This window comes from Lissotriton vulgaris, chromosome 7, assembly GCF_964263255.1.
Source record: "Lissotriton vulgaris chromosome 7, aLisVul1.2, whole genome shotgun sequence".
Taxonomy (NCBI): Eukaryota; Metazoa; Chordata; class Amphibia; order Caudata; family Salamandridae; genus Lissotriton; species Lissotriton vulgaris.
In genome coordinates, this window is record NC_141695.1 from 1,765,706,795 (window position 1) to 1,765,723,218 (window position 16,424).

At 46.3% G+C, this 16,424-nt stretch overlaps 1 protein-coding gene across 2 annotated transcripts in view; it reads right to left on the reverse strand.

Annotated features, from left to right (window-relative positions):
- The window catches only part of LOC147706621 (cell adhesion molecule CEACAM8-like), a 129,068-nt gene that overhangs the window by 50,219 nt on the left and 62,425 nt on the right, over positions 1–16,424 (reverse strand). For both annotated transcript variants that reach the window (XM_086933112.1, XM_086933111.1), the window contains 2 exons: positions 11,421–11,558; positions 11,251–11,339 (listed from right to left, as the gene is read on the reverse strand). In XM_086933112.1, coding sequence (XP_086789238.1) covers positions 11,251–11,339; positions 11,421–11,558 — 227 coding nt within the window. The remainder of the gene's footprint in view (positions 1–11,250; positions 11,340–11,420; positions 11,559–16,424) is intronic.

Genomic DNA, 16,424 nt, shown 5'->3' on the forward strand with positions numbered 1-16,424 from the left:
TACTGCAGAACCCTTACAACCAATGAATGGTCTCCTCCAGTGACAGGACACTATCCATGTGGGTCCTTCACCGTAAATGCCCTCACTGAGACTACCAAAATAAATGAATTTTCTAATTCATTTAAATGGGTGCAGAAAAAACATACCAACTGCAACACAAGCAACTGTATATACACCCTTACATGCCCATGTAACCTACGTGCATAGGTATGACCACCAGGATAGTTAAAATACACATCATGGAGCACCGCAGTAACATCCGTTGTCACAAACTTAACAACAAGATGTGTACACACTTTGAACAGAAGGAACATAAACCAGACAGCCTAAGATTGACGATAATTGAGGCGCAAGCCCCAGATAAGCAAACAAGCCCTCTTCAGGAGAGAGCAAGACTGGATTTTCCGCCTCTCCACTGATAGGCAGGGTCTGAAGAAGGATATCCCCTGGAGCGAACTGAGTAGATAGCTTGCTCCCTTGAGGATTGACATATTCAGTACCTTGTAACCAGAACATCGACCAATGGATAGTTGTTTCAATTTCATGAGAAGGATTCCCTTCAGCACACCAGGTGATCTTTCCCTACAATACTACTTCTCCTCGGGACGACAACCATAATGAGATTACCTTATCTGTACACTTGTCTCCCGACATTCTTGCACCACTGTTAGAACCGGCTGTCTCTAGTTGGCAGAGGTATACACTTCTGACAAATAGGGACACACCTTTTCTAGTCAGGGCAAGGGGATCACACCCTTTGATAACCCCTGCTCACCCCCTCGGTAGCTTGGCAGAGCAGATAGGCTTATCTCGGAGGCTGTGTGTTAAGCATTTATGACCACATACAGTAATAAAGTGAATGCACTACAAATGGACACGACACAGTAGTATTATAAAAATAAGTATTTTTATATAGGGTTTAGCACAAAGTCTTTAGTAGTAAGCAAATCTTCTTCTTAGCAACACAGTTCTTAGCAGCAAGGTAACTCACACGGGAGCTACGCGACGTCGAGGCAAAGTTAATCCAAAGGTTCGGCGTCGACCGCGAGGAGCACTACGTCGAGCCTGGAGTCACACGGACCCCCAACAACACAGTACCTTGGAAAATGAAGCACACGATGATCAGCGGCGTCGTTGTCGATGATGCGGTTGCAAAGTGTGAGCAGCGCTCACGGCATCGAGAGGGCACGAGGGCGATGCGATCAGCAGCGGTGCAGACACAAGGTCCCTTGGAGCTGGAGCCATACTCCCACTCACTGGCGTTGCTGCTGGCGTTGATCGGGCCCGACGGCCGGTCGTCGAGGAAGCGGGACACTGGGGCCGTTACCCACTACGTCGAGCTGGATTCGGCGACGTCCGTCGGCGTCGAGATTGCTGGCTCTTTCAGAGGTGCTGGATTCACAGGGTCCAGCCAATAGCACTTTAAGCAGATGAAGTCCTTTAGCCCTGTGACTTCAGCAGGAGACTGGCACAGCAGGATTCCCCCCAGCAAACAGCACACTGGCAGTAGGGGTAGGCAAGTCCTCAGATCAGCAGGCCTCTTGTCCTTGGTTACAGGGTTCCTTGTCAGAAGTGATCTAAATTCTTGGTTCAAGGGTCCTTCTCTTATACCCCTTTTTGGCTTTGATCCCTTTGTCCATGCAGGCGACTTTCCCAACATCCTGGGTCTGTGGTGGGTGGAGCCAGGCAGAAGCACCTGGCTGATTCACTGAGCAGGGCTGGGTCCTCAGACGCCCAGCAGGAGGTGGAGCCAGCATTGACACTGGCAGAAGCAGCGCTATCGGCCTCCTGGCAGGAGGTGGGGCTAGGATCGTCCATGGCAGGCACAGAGCCATCAGCCGCTTGGCAGGAGGTGGAGCCAGCATTGTATCAGGCAGGGTAGGCTATCAGCAACTACTCTCCCCCTACTCTCAACGCAAATGTCCCACTCATCCCACACTGACTCATCCAGACCTCTGGAGCCACCCAGCTCCTGTCACACACACGCAAGACCAGCAGAAACCAGATATGGTTAGACAAGAAAATAGACACTTTCTAAAAGTGCTATTTTCAAACCCAGAGTCCAAAAACCATCCACACCAACGGATGCGTAATTAAACCCCGAGTTCAGGGATACCAAACTCGACATTGCACCATGCTCCCTGAGCCAGCTAGGATCATAGCATTAATAATCCCGGCGGCCCATTCTAACTAATGGAGAGCAGGCTACCTCGCAATAGTGAAGAACGAAGATGGCTGTAGTTCACTATTAGGACATGCCAACTTGGTCAGGGGTGTCCTACCTTATACTTACAATGCACCCTGCCCGTAGGCCTACCATAGGGGTGACTAACATGAAGTCAAGGGAAGGTTTGAGAGGCTGGCAAGTAGGTATACTTGCGCAGCCAGCGTGACAGTACGAGACTGCACGTGGGTCTCGCAATGACCGACCCGTAGACATTCTTTTACGAGGCCGCTCTTGTGGGTGGCACAACACGTGCTGCAAGCCCACGAGCGGCATTTGTATTTACAAGCCCCGGCACTCCTGGTGCACTAGACTAGGGACTGACAGTAAACCAAATAAGCCAAACATGGATACAATCGACACATCAACTTCACATTGGGAGCACTTGCGCTGTGGCACTGATCAGCAGTGGCACGGCGCCCAAAGCATATACCAGCAAAAACATCGTAAAACAGTGGAGGCAAACAGAAAAAATGGAGGAGAGACTCAAGCCAATGATGTCAGGTCTAACAACCACCATCTCTGACACCTTGTTCTCTAGAGTGCGATGCATCGTTACACCATTCAACATATTGTCACTCTGTTCCTTCCCTGACTGCGACTCTTATACCGTGGGTTCCTTGTTTCAGATAAGTGCCACATAGTGCCAGCTATGTGCCACTGTGGCTAGTAATTCTATGCAATTCCCAATCCCACTTGGAGTTTTGCTGGGGTAATTTACATGTGCTATGCCACCACATCCAGTAACATACCTCCTCGTATGTGGCATTGACACTTCCGTCATACTTTTTACATGTTTACAGGGTTACTGGGAATAGGAAACACCTACCAGGCCAGCCTGGTAACTTGCTTTATTAATGTGACGACAATTCTATCCATCTAACCGGGTGCCAGTCGCACTCGTACTGTCATCCCCCTTTGGTGCGCACACCACACTAATCCAACATGACGCCAGTGTTTCAGATATCTATGGCACCCACCTGAGTTTACCGGCCATATAGCTCCCTATACATGCGGCAACCCCACACTTCTCTTTATATGAGTAACACAAAATGTATTCTCCTTAAAGGCTGCCACCCGCACTTGTGTTTACACTTAGCAACCCCCCTGGGTTGAACTGTGTATCACTCTAATATGGCGCCCATATTGAGATATCCCAGTCAGATCCCAGACTGTGTCACTCCGACATGCCTTAATGAGTTCGCCAACCATGCCCATTCCGCGCGACCAGGGGTCTCCATACCTACGGCTGCTCTGAGTATGCCGGCTGATATGAGTACCTAACCCAGCTGACCAGGACTCTCCTCACTCTACCAAGCTGGTGGAGAGAGGCTTTGTCGACCGGCTGCAGAGCCGCTGCTCAATTGTAAGTACCTTGCTATCATAATCATTACAGGGAAGCCTCCTGGCATCCATCCTCTCCTAACTCTGATGGTATTTCAGCTCCAGTGCTGAGAGCTGATTAGTTGGTCTAAATATTTTTTGGGGTACTTTGTGTCAAACCAGGATGTTAAAAGTGTTAACGTACCCTCCAGCAGTGATTCGATGTAGCTGGTGAACCCCCTAAGATGGGTGAGTTGTTGTAATTGCGGTTACATATCTTGATGGTTGATGAGCCACCCCACCTGCTTTGGTCCTTAGATGTGCCACCTGCCTGCCACATATCTCTTTCTTTACACTGCACCTGTCACTTTTGCTTTTTACCAACAGCTTGACTAATAATTCTATTGCATGCTGTTTCTCCAGAGGCTGTTTCTAATGCTGTATACCATTATATGTTGGTTTTAGGTTGGTTCTACCATAAGGTACTGCCATATAAGGGTGTTTGTGTGTTTGCTTTACATTGAATACTAATAAAGAGACCAACCACTGTGTGGATCGTCATTTTCTAACGTTTGTTCCTGAAGAATTGCCGCTTGATCATTCTGATATCCCATGCAAGAAACATGTTGACCTGTACGCTGTAGCCACCGCTAAACATTACCTCAGCGATGAGCCACCCTTCATTTTAATTGGGACCAGTGGACTCGCTGCTTAAAATACACCTTGAGTCCAACTGTGTATCATTTTAGAATCCACTTCACAGCCCCCTCATACCCTCTACACACACCTACACACACCTACACCACAAGACCTCATATTCACACCACACCTTACGGCTTTGGGAATAAAAGATCTCCAACAAAGAGCCCCTCAAAAGGTGCCTGCCAGGCACTGCAGTGCCGGCCTGATGAGGAGCCTGCCCTATGATGAAGTATGACACCCAGTCAGTCATTCCCAATTCCTAAACTGGGAGACACCCCGTGGTGGATAAAGAAATAAACACTCAGCTGGGTGCATTTCTCTACAAAAATAATGTTCTGGATCCTACGCAGTATGACTTTGGAGTAGGGCACAGTACGGAGACCGCCTTGATAAAGTCAACAGAAGAAATCAGGAAAGCCCTGGACCAAGCAAGTGAGACTTCCCTCATTATGCTGAACCTATCTGTGGCCTTCAACACGGTCCATTATAACCTTCTGATTAACCGTCTGTCTGAGATTAGAGTCAAAGGAAAGGTGTGGAGGTTGCTAAAAGCGTTTCTTACCTGACAGGAAACCAAATGTGTCCATGGATAATTCTAACCGAACCCGTTTTCGCTGCCATGTGGAGTTCCACAAGGATCGTCCCTTTGCCCGACCCTTTTTAATGTGTATGTGGCTCCCTTGGCCCCTTTGATCAGATCATATGGTTTTAGTCTCACTTCATATGCAGATGACACACAAATTCTAGTGTCACTATTACCAGGGCAAGAAGTAGGCATGAGCAAGAAATTCTAAGACTGCATGGGAGCAGTCAACTCTTGGATGTCGCAAAATTGCTGAAATAAAACTCAGGTAAAACCGAGATCCTCATGTTCGGAAACCAGGCTAATATCTGGACCCCGGACTGGTGGCCCGAAGATCTGGGCATCCTCCCTAAACCCACGAAGAAGGCAAAAAATCTAGGAATAATGGTGGATATAACAGACTAAACTTTGAGGACCAGATAAACTTTACAGCCTCAGCCACCTTTAATTCCCTTAAACTGCTAATAAAGGTCAAACCTTTTCTACCAGAAGACAGTGTACGAACAGTCGTCTCATCCATTATCTTATCCCGGCTGGAGTACTGCAATAGGGTCTATTTAAACATCCTGGAGCGACATCTAAACAGATTGCAGATCCTGCTAAATGCAGCAGCAAGGCTGGAGACAGGCACCCCCAAATTCGTATTGGTAGCCAAAAAAATTAAAAGACTACACTGGCTGCCCATTAGGAAACAGATGCAATTTAAGCCACTTCGTATTGTCTTTAAGGCTCTACAAGATCAGGGTCCTGATTTTTTGACTATCCAGTTTTAATGGTACACTCCCAAACAAACCCTACGTTCACTAGGAGCCAAACTTGTGAGCGTACCACCCATGAAGAAAACCTTGTTGGGGGGGGGGGGGGGGGGGGGGGCAAGTTTCATTGAAGGTGCGGCCAAAGCATGTAATGCCCTCACCTGGAGTTTGAGAAACTCCACTAACCTCCTTACTTTCAGGAAACAACTCAAAACCTGGCCTTTTAACTTTTAATTCCTTCCAGCTACATTTTTCCGTGCCTCCCTGTTCTCAGTATGGTTGAGCTAATACCTCCGTGCCACCCTGTTCTCAGTATAGTTGAGCTAATACCGCCAGGACACCTCCGGGTAACCGAGCGTTCTATAAAAATAATTAACATAACATTCTATCCACCTAATGGTTCTTGGGTGTCTGGAGGGAGTGAACTGTCCATGAAGACTTCTGTACAAGGAGAAGAGTGTGCGTAGTATGATCTTATCCACCTAATGGGCTTGGGTGTTAGATGGACAGGCCTCTCAACGAGGAACTGTGTAGAGAATGAAGGCGCTGTGTAGTAGACTCTTGGTCACTTAATAGTGCTAGGGTTTCTCGAAGGAGAGTGGGCTCTCGGTAAAAGGTTCTGTACAAGGCGGAGAAAGTGTGTAGTAGTGACTTGACATAAGGTCTCTTGGTCATTAGAGCTCTCTAGTTTTTTTATTGCTATACCGCAGAAAAGACACAAACCAACTCAATACCGTGCCACCAATATGGCTCTCGCTGAGTCTTTGCACTAATCTAGTGTGGGGCACGGTGTCCAAGGCTGCGGAGAGAGGTCCAGTGAAACCAGAACCTTATTACCTCCTCTGTCCAATGTAGCCTTAATTGTCTCCGCAACTTCCAGTAAAGCAGTCTCAGTGCTAAAATTAGCTCTGAAACATGGCTGACTAGAGAGCAACAAGCCATTAGTCTCTACATAATTCGTTAATACTCCATTAACACATTTTTCCACAACCTTGGAAAAAAAGGCAAAAGTGAGATGGGCCTATAATTACTGGCGGCCTCGGGGTCTGCCGTAGGTTTCTTTAATAGCCGGAGAATGTTGGCGTATTTCCATGTTTGGGGCATGGAACCTTCCCGCAGAGCAGTGTTCAAAATAGGGTTTACTATAGGGTTGATCACTTCCGCTATAGAGACTTTAGCTGGGCAGGGATCAGAGGGGGCGCCGAATTTCAGTGATTTCATAAGCACCAGAGATTGCTCAGAGTTGATCACAGGGAATTCTGCAAGAAACGTACTGGGGAGGGGACAAACATCTAACTGAAGTCCCCTGACATCCTCCAGGTCCAATGACTGCACTACAAAGGAGACCGGGATAATTTTTTTATAAAAGAAGCAGGCCATACGATCAGTCCATTCGCTTGTAGGAACAAACGGTTGGCTGATTATCGTAGGGGAGGAGAAGCTTTTTACTACATTGAACAGGGTTTTACTGTTATTAGCTGCCAAATCAATTTTTGTAGACAAAAAAGTTTCTTTTCCTCATGTACTTTCTTGTAATGATTTTTCAAAGCAAGTTTATAAGTCAGTTTATCATAGGAGCTATAATTTCTCCTCCACTCTCTTTCAAGATGTTTACAGTCCCTTTTACTATCTCTTAAGGCTTCAGAGAACCCAGGGGTCAAAACACGGATGGATTTGGCGAACCTCACTAAAGGGGGGGACTGGTTCCAAGGCCTGTCGGGGTAACCAGCCTTCTAAGGCCTGCACATCAAGTTCCAGGGTACCACTTAAGGGAATCGGATGATACTGCATAGCACACTGAATGGCCTCAGTGTCTTCAGATGGAATGGCCTGACACGGTGACTGGCCCTGGCTGTGTCCGTAAGTTGGGGCCTTGCATACTCTCGAGGAATTGTAACCACGATCAGATGGTGGTCTGACCAAGTTAGGGCTAGTGGGACATCCATGTAAATCTGGTTTGAAGAAAAGACTTGATCCAGTATATGCCCTTTGTCATGGGTGGGAAACCCTACATACGGAGTCAGGTTGAAAATATCACAGGATTCATTTAGTATCCTGGAATCCGGGTCCAATAACTTGTCCATGTGAAGATTGAAATCACCAAGGACCATACAATGGCTGTATTTAGCTGCAATGGGAGAGATAATATGGTTGACGGATTCCAAAAAGTTATTTGCCGGTCCGGGAGGACAGTAGATTACTACTCCTGCCATAGATTGCTGGGCCGAGAATGTCAGGAGAAAACCCAGACTCTCATTCCCCTCTATTTCTGTATTTACTAAGGGAATACAGGATAAGGAGTTCTTGTATACTACGGCTAATCCGCCGCCTCTCCCAGTGGGGCGGTCCTTCCTCAAAATCTGATAGCCCTGGGGGATCGCATTAGCAATAGTAGGATTGGACCCATCCATTAGCCAGGTTTCCGTGAGAAACAAAAAAATCGGGGGAGGAGTTGGCTTAAAAATCATACATTTCAAATCATGTTTTTTTAAGTAGCGAACATTCAGTAAAGAGGCCCTCAGGAAGTTACATGAAGAGTCTGCTCTAATGTTAGGGGCTGTTGTGTCCATTTAAACTTTGCGCTTTCTGAGAGAAGGACAGACTGTCCAGTTACAGTCTTTGTACCTCAGGGAAAGATTGTTCCCCAACATATATAAGTGAGGTCTGCAAGCAGAGCACTGGTCAAAGTCTAGAAGGCAGTGCCTGCCATATGTGATTACCTTGGAAGGCTCCTGAACAGACCTGGCCGCATCCCCAGCCCCGGCCCCCTCCGGGCCGCTGACGGGCGCAGATGGGCTTACCTTAGGTGCATCCGCTGCGCACTCGCACAGCGTCCCGTTTTAAAGGGGCCAGTGTTGAACTACTAGACCGCACCGTCGTGAGTGAAATGGTGGAATGCGATCGAAAAGCGTAAAAGATATCAGGGTTCGATTCCCCCTCCCTCAGCCAAAATTCCCAAATAAAAATTCCCAGCACAGCAAGTGTTGAAACAACATTAAAATGATAAAAACAATTTCAATAAAGTGCAGCGTGTTCAATTAGCAGCAAGTGAAGCGAGAGGCAGGCAAGGCTCGAGTTACGGGGTTGGACCGCTCGTGCAGCGTCCTGTTTTGAAGGGGCCAGCGTTGAACCACTAGACTGTGCCTTCTGCTAATAAGATGTACCAGACAGATCACAAAGTGCATATAATGTAAATAGGTCAGTGGGTTACTGCTTTTGTCAGAGAGATCCATTTGTTACTTGCAGTTAATAAGTTAAAATCCTAACATAGAACATTGAGCTATTAACTGTCATGTAAGAGCTGCATGCAAACTGCAAGGTATAAATTAGAGCTTTATGGGTTTTTCTCCCATTTTTTGATTATCCAAATGTTGCAAAAAAGGTATCATTTGGGTAGAAATCAATTCTGATTACTAAAACGATCCCCCAACCATGGTATTACATTTTAAATTCTGACTTTGTGTTTCTCCAGACCAATCTCTATTAAACTATGCTGCCTACTAGAATGTTTATTATGTGTCTTCTACACCTTAGAGTCCTTTGTAACATTTCCTATATAGTTTTACACACGTATGATTGATTGTCTCTATGTAATATGTGTGATGTAAAGTCCTCTGACACCCTACACTGGTATTAGTGGTGCTGTAAATTTTCTGATACTTTATTATTTTGCCATTTTTACACATGCTAACAGTCTTTGCAAAGATTGTTTCCTTATTAGAATCAGTGGAACATACAACTGAACAGGGCGAAATGTAACCTGTCAACCTTTGCGAGGGCCCTCCACTTCACAGCAGCACAAGTCACATTTTTTAGTAACTTTTGATCCATTTCAGCTATAATCAATTAGTTAAAATCGCTAGATTATGCAGCAGATTATGTATTATGTGGCAAATATGGCAGAGCCATAATTATGTGGAAAAAATGTATGAACTAGAATATTTTGCTATGTATGCTTGAACTGCTCTTGTGGAAAAAGGGACAAGAAGTGCTGATGACAGAGAAGCCATGGCTGAGAGACAAATGGCTCGCAATTCCACTTTTAAGGATATTTGGGAGATTCTGCGATTGGAAACATATTCATCTTTGCGACTGTATTTTAATGTCAATAACTCATATTGTTGTGTAGGAATCTAGGACCCTAGTGTAAGTTTCCCGATTCATGCCCATATATAGGTATAAATTACCCGATCATTATATAGGCATAGAAATCATTACCATATTTAGACTAAGCCTATGCAGGCCAAATACGGCATGGCTACTTCCACTAAGTTGCGAGAATCAACAACGATTTCTTAGAGAAACCCGCCTTCAGCAGCTAGGGACTTCCCCTCGCCTGAATACTAATTTATCTAGGAAATCATGGAGTTTTCGAAGAACTGAGTCTTTGAGTGATGTTATTATGTCCAATCATACGTCAAACTCGGCACCTTCGAAGCAGACCAACTAACTACTTGCCCGACGCCCTGCAGCAGCAAGTGCCGAAGGAAGCCGACCCTCCAGCTGACACACTGAGAGACGCTGTCTTTTCTCCTGCCAAGAAATCCAGCTCCAGTGTTTCCAGGCTACCCTTGCAGGTTGCTGGGGAATCGAGTCCTGAGAGAGAGATACAAGACCTCCTTCATTCTAAAACCAAGGTACAGAGCTGATTAGAATCTTAAGAGAATTCTTGGAATATATTCTTGGCAAAGAATTCTAAACTTAAGCTACACCTCACTTACTTCTTCCCTTTGCTAGACTTAGGTTAGGTACACCTGGGTAGGCGTATTTTAGATGCACCAGTTGAGTACTTTTAGTCATTGTTTTATCATTGTATGTATTTTATGGCTTAGAAACCATATCATGCTTTTACAGTACTACTTTATAATACTTATCGTGCTATATGCCTTGTACTTTATAACCAGTATTACAACTGTAGCAGTACATTTCTTATGCTTGATAAAGAAGACTGTTCAATAAATACTTTTTATGGAAAACGCCTGTCTCTCTATTTCTCAGCACCACTGGTGAAACGAAGCATGCACGATTGACTGAGTAAAATAGCTATCTATTGTTTCCGCGACTCTAGAGATACGTTTCTTATCCTTGGGAAACAAAGTTGACATGTTTATGCGGTTGTCAGAAACAAATCCCTTCTTGTGAATTCGAGAAAGTTTCTAGTGACCTCTGAGCTAGCTGGCACTCACGATTAAGTTTAATATATTCGGTAGAGATCTAGTCGACCCCAGTCCTACGTCTAAGCTACAGGATATATTATTCCAATGCTCAGAGCCTATTGGGAATATAGGAACTACACTACAATATTAAACCTTAAATAAACATGTGTATCCATCGGTTACATTAAATAACGTAATAAGCTGTAACCAGTTAGTGAAATGGGAAATAAATATTAAAAATTAGGATATTTTGCTGTTCTGCTATACCTCTGACTACGCCCACTAACCCAATCCACAGGTTATTCCCGCCTTCTGATTCTCTGTCCACAGTTCCCCTACTTTTTTACTCCCACTTCAACCACTGCTGCAGCCTGTGCTTGGCTATATGTCTGTTATATGTACATACATCTTTATGGTAAGAATGTGTGTTACTCTTTGCAGTTTGGGAGTAGGCTCTTCGTTACAGGCTGTACATATAGATTTATAGATTTCATATAATGCACTCACTGCAGCCTGTGCTCGGTTTCCTTTCTCCACATTCCCATAGTTTACTGCAGGTTCATAGATGACTCTACGGCTGCCACCACGGGTCGCACCTGAAACAAGAGAACACATTATATCGCACCTGCATTTTCACTGCTTTAAACTTTGAAATGGGACTTTGAATAGACTCTTACCATTTGCTTTCTTTGCGCGTTTCTCATAGAAGAGAACCACACCAAGGACAGTGACAACAGCACCGAGGAGCATCCCTGAAGCCACCACCAAGGTGACCCACCAGCTAGAACAGGAGGCATCTGAAGCAGGAGAAGCCCCTGAAGAAGAGAGACAACCTGTGAGTGTCAGGCTCGTCCGGCTCTTGGCAGGTGCAGGAAGAATGTAGAAAAAAAAGAACAAAAGGAGTAGAGAGAAAAAGGTCTAAGCGATTCTTTAAACACACCAGTATTTTGGATTAAAGGTTCTGAGCTGGTTATCGTCACTCCTCAACAGGAGTATATAATTTGTCAAATTGTGATTGTTGAAATGGTTTTAGGATTTGCATTATTATGGGAAATGTTTCTGAATAATGAATTTAATAATGGGTCCAATCTGGTAATAATAACCTCAGATGAACACACTTGAAATTAGTTTAATATAAAGTATAGCAGTATGTTTATTAATGTACTATTGCCACATTTTGATGAAATGTCTATTTTATTTAATATGGATGTTGTTTTCTCTTCACTCCTGTTACTTGTCCCCTACAACCCTTTCTATATATGTATATTTGCCTATGCAGCTTTGCAGATGAAGACTAAATTATGTCATTGTAAATTTCCTAAATATGCATGAATTATGAATAGGGTTGTGCCAGACTCTTAACTACTCCATTCTAAGTTCAGTAGAACATTGTTAGAAATGGGGTAGCCAATTCTACGGGGGTAGCATGGTGCAGAGCGGGCAGGCCAAACTCCTGGGGACATGTGTGAAGTATCCACGCAGTACACACAGGCGACACGCAAGGCACACTCCAAAAAGAGACCACACCAGATTAGATGAAAAAGAATACCTTTTATATTGGGTCAAATATGCAATAGTAAACACAGTAGTCACAAAGCTGCGCCATCTGGCATCAGGGCAATATATAGAATGGAGATTATGTACAGGGCAGGGCCAATCGGGCCGCTGCCAGAACCATTACGCAAAGATAGAGAATAAAGGTAAAAGGGAAGTCCATCCGTGTCAAGGCTGTAATAAAGAAACAAAGCATTGTTATTTGGCATAAAACACTAGCCAGGAAACAGTGTGCATAAAAATGGCATAGAAACTTCAGCCCTGCCCACCTGGGAACATAGGCGTTCAGCATCAACATCAGGGATCCTCCTAGGCATCCACCTGTGGCCTTAAGAGCTTTAGGCACAGACGCACCAACGCGCACACTAGGGGAAACAACAACACATTTGCCGCACACACATTAGCATAAATCCTGCATAATCTTATGCAGTAGGTATCAGGAGCATGAATGCATTAGGAATCAAATCTGGAGCAGGGGACTGAGTCCTAACATAAGTCCCACCCTGCGTTGGGCAAAATCCTGGGAGCTCAGGGGCATCAACCTTAGGAAAAACCCATTAGGCACATTAGGGTAAGTCACACTAGGAGGGGGCATAAAACATTAACAGCCATCAGTCATTGAGGGAAAGCGGCACACATTAGAAGTGCCATCAGCCTTGCAGGTTAGCCTTTGGCGCCACAGCGTCTGGGGAAAATGGAGTCCCTCTTCTGGACTCTGCAATTAAGAGTGCCCCACAATGTTGAAGCTGCCCGCCGTCAACCAAACAGGCAGGGGGGAATCCCACACATCGGGATTCCCTCGTAGCGCTTTAGAATCCCGGCGCTGCAGACGTCTGCTCCTCTTCTTCTGGGCACAGTTGTAGCAACTTGGCAGCAAGCAGAGCACAGTCAATGCAAATGAGGCACTCCGGCAGCACCACAATGCAGCACACATGCAGGGGAATTGAAATATAACGCTTTGACAGCACAGCGCTGCAAGCCTCAGCTCCTCTTCCCCATGCACCCTGAATATAGCGCTTACGATGTGCTCAATCCCACCAGGGCTTCAGGGACGACAGGTAGCGCTCCTCACTAGCAATGTGAAAATAGCGCTCACGAGGCACTAGGTAGCTGCCACAGATTAAGGGTTCCACCTAAGGACATAGGGCCCACGCTCCTTCCTACTCACTGGCCATCTACATATAGCGCTTGACAAGTACAGCGCTAGAGTGCAGGCAGGGGGAGGGTACAGGTAGTCCACATGGACGGCTCACTAGGCGCTAGGTCCCTCCAGCAGACTCAGGGACAACAGGTTGCGCTCCTCACCTCCTTCTGGGCGCAGTCAAAGGTGCTCCTTGGCAGTCAGATAAAGTGCTCTCCTTTTCCAGGTGCAAGGGAGCAATCAGGGCCCAGGTGTAGCGCTCACGAGGCGCTAGGGCAGGAGAGCGGCAGGCAGTGCAAGGCCAGGTCAGCAGTCAGTGGGTACTCATCGGTTCAGGACAGCAGCTCCTCGGAACCATCATCCCCTGTAGCGTAGCACTCCTCCTGGTACAGCAGCCTGAACTCCAGCAGCGGGCTCTCCCTGGCCCTGTGGACAGTGGAGGGGTACAGATGGGCTCAGGGACCAGCACACAGGCCCTTGCGGCGGCACCTCATGACAGAGTGTCCCCTCTCAATCCAGGGCACCTTCAGTCTGAGCACATGGCATCTCTACTGCTCTACAAATACCATAAAGGCTGGAAGCTTCTAGAAGGTCCCTGGCAGTTCCAGCCTCAACTGTCACTGTGGGGAATATAGAGCACCTTGTCACTTCAAACACTAGACCGCTAACCCACCTCAGTCAGGCGGCACAAGCAGACAGAAATGGCGTCCATTTTATAAGTGACATTTTACAAAGGTGCATTTCTACTATGGGGGTTAATAAGTGCACACGCCATTGCATTACATTACACTTGACATCTCACTCCACACATGGCCTTCACATTTCTTCACCATGGGGGAGAAATCCTAAAATAGGGGGGTGAAAAGCGGAACATTGTGGGAAAAGGGCCAAGTCCGACAAACATACTTATTCTAAGCTGTATTATATGTGATTAATATTTGTGATTGTTTTTCAATGATTCCACACCAAGATTAGCTCGTAAAACAATGCAGTCTGGAATCTCAATCACTGCAGACTAGTATAGGAGGCTTGCTTAGTTTATGGTGCTCACTTACGGAAGTGTAGCACCTGGCACTAATCCTTACATCCCTTATGGTGATTTTAGTGGTCTTAGACAACCTTAGAAAGCTCTTTAAGTGGTAGCTTTGGAGAATGGCCTCCAGGCTTAGTCCAGAAGGAGTGCAAAGCAGCTTGTGTTACCAGAAAGTAATCTTACTTTTATGGATTAAATGAAAAAGAACCACACAATGTATTTATGAAAATAGATATTTCTTATACGACACTCACTGACACATACAAACATCTCCAACCAGGAGAATTACACAATGCACACAATACTATGCAATTAAAACAGGTAAGTAGCACAAATACACAGTGGTCGCCGGGGGGAGACCAATCCATATACTAAAATAGTGGGATGAGAACCACGACTCAAGTCAAGACTATACCCAGAAGATGTAGAAGTGCTGGGGACCCAAGGAACAACCCAAGGTAAGTAACCAGAACCCCACGGAGGCTGTGTGCAGTGTGGGAACATGACCGCATGCTCAATTCAAGTAAATGGGTAAGTCACTGTTGCAATTTTAAAGAAGAAGGACCCTTCCCAGTGGTCCATGAAGAATCCCAATGGAAGACAAAACGTTGAGGAGCCACCCAACCCATGGATACCCTAGGAACCACGATACCTACATCAGGGAAAACGGGTGCATAGATGCGAAGTGGCGTCGAAACCGCTGTCAAACTCAATGGAGGATTTCAGGAAGATGCCGCTGGAAAGTGTCAGGTGGAACCCATAGGTGGGTTCACGATAAGCAGTACCTGCAAGCAGAGGGACAGAGTTCATGCCACTCAGAAGTGACCAGGAGGCATGGATGACAAATGCCCACAGATATCGGGTGGGGCAGGAGAGTTGACTGTGTCCTTGAAGCTGCGGCTGTGTGGACCAGGCAATGCTATGGAAGACCAGGAGCTGTTCACAAGCTCACTCACATCAGATGTCGAGAGTTGAGGGGTCGGTGTCCGTCTGGAACACCAACAAGCCTTGGCAACTGCAAAAAATTTGGCAAGCGAAAAAAGGTGCAGTGTCGGGATCAGCAAGGTCCAAGAGACTCACAACAAGCAGGGGAGTCAGAGATGGCCCGAGCAATCAGGGGATCCCACTGGAGTCAAAGAAGACCCTCAAGAGGACCACCAGGATGGAGTCACCGGAGTCACAAGAAGACCTCGAGCAGTTTGACAAAGACACAGGTCCACAGTGCAAGAGATGTGGTGAGGAGGAATATCTTGGTCACAGGAGATTATTGAGGTTGAGGCTACTTGGAGCCCAAAGATCTTTGAGGAAGAGAGCCAATAAGCATTTGCAATGACAAGTTAACATGATGCAAATTGGTTCAGTTCCTGCAGTTCTAACAACGGATACTGGCCTCAAACTCAGTGAGAAGACAGTGCAGGCCTTAACGGAGTTGAAGAACCACCACCTGTGTTGCTGAGCCTTTCTGAGTCAGTGGGAGCCCAGGATCAGCAGACTGGTCAGATTAGTTGTGGTGCCTGCAGATGCAGGGAAGTGACTCCTTCACTTCAAGAAAGATTCCTTCAGGTGTCTTGGATGTCCACAGGCCTTGGGAGGATACTGTTTGAAGCACAGGCACAGACTTTGCAGCAGACGATGTCCAGAGTGCCCGGACGGTCGAAGCAGAAGTGCTGTCAGATCAGGTTTGGGACGGTTTGGGATGGTTTGGGACGATTAAGGGATCCCACCCAGAGGAGGGGCTGGACAGTGGGGAGGGTACCCCCATGTCCTTTCTCCAGTTTCACGCCAGAGTGGGAGTCAACAGCTCTCAGAACTGGTTTGAACTGGAGTATGCAAGGAGGGCACCAAGTGTGCTCTTCAAGCAGTCTCAGTGGTGCTGGTATGCATCCCCACCCTGCCCCAACACACTAAATCACATCTGCGAGGTGGTCACACCTCCATGTGACAGGATATCTA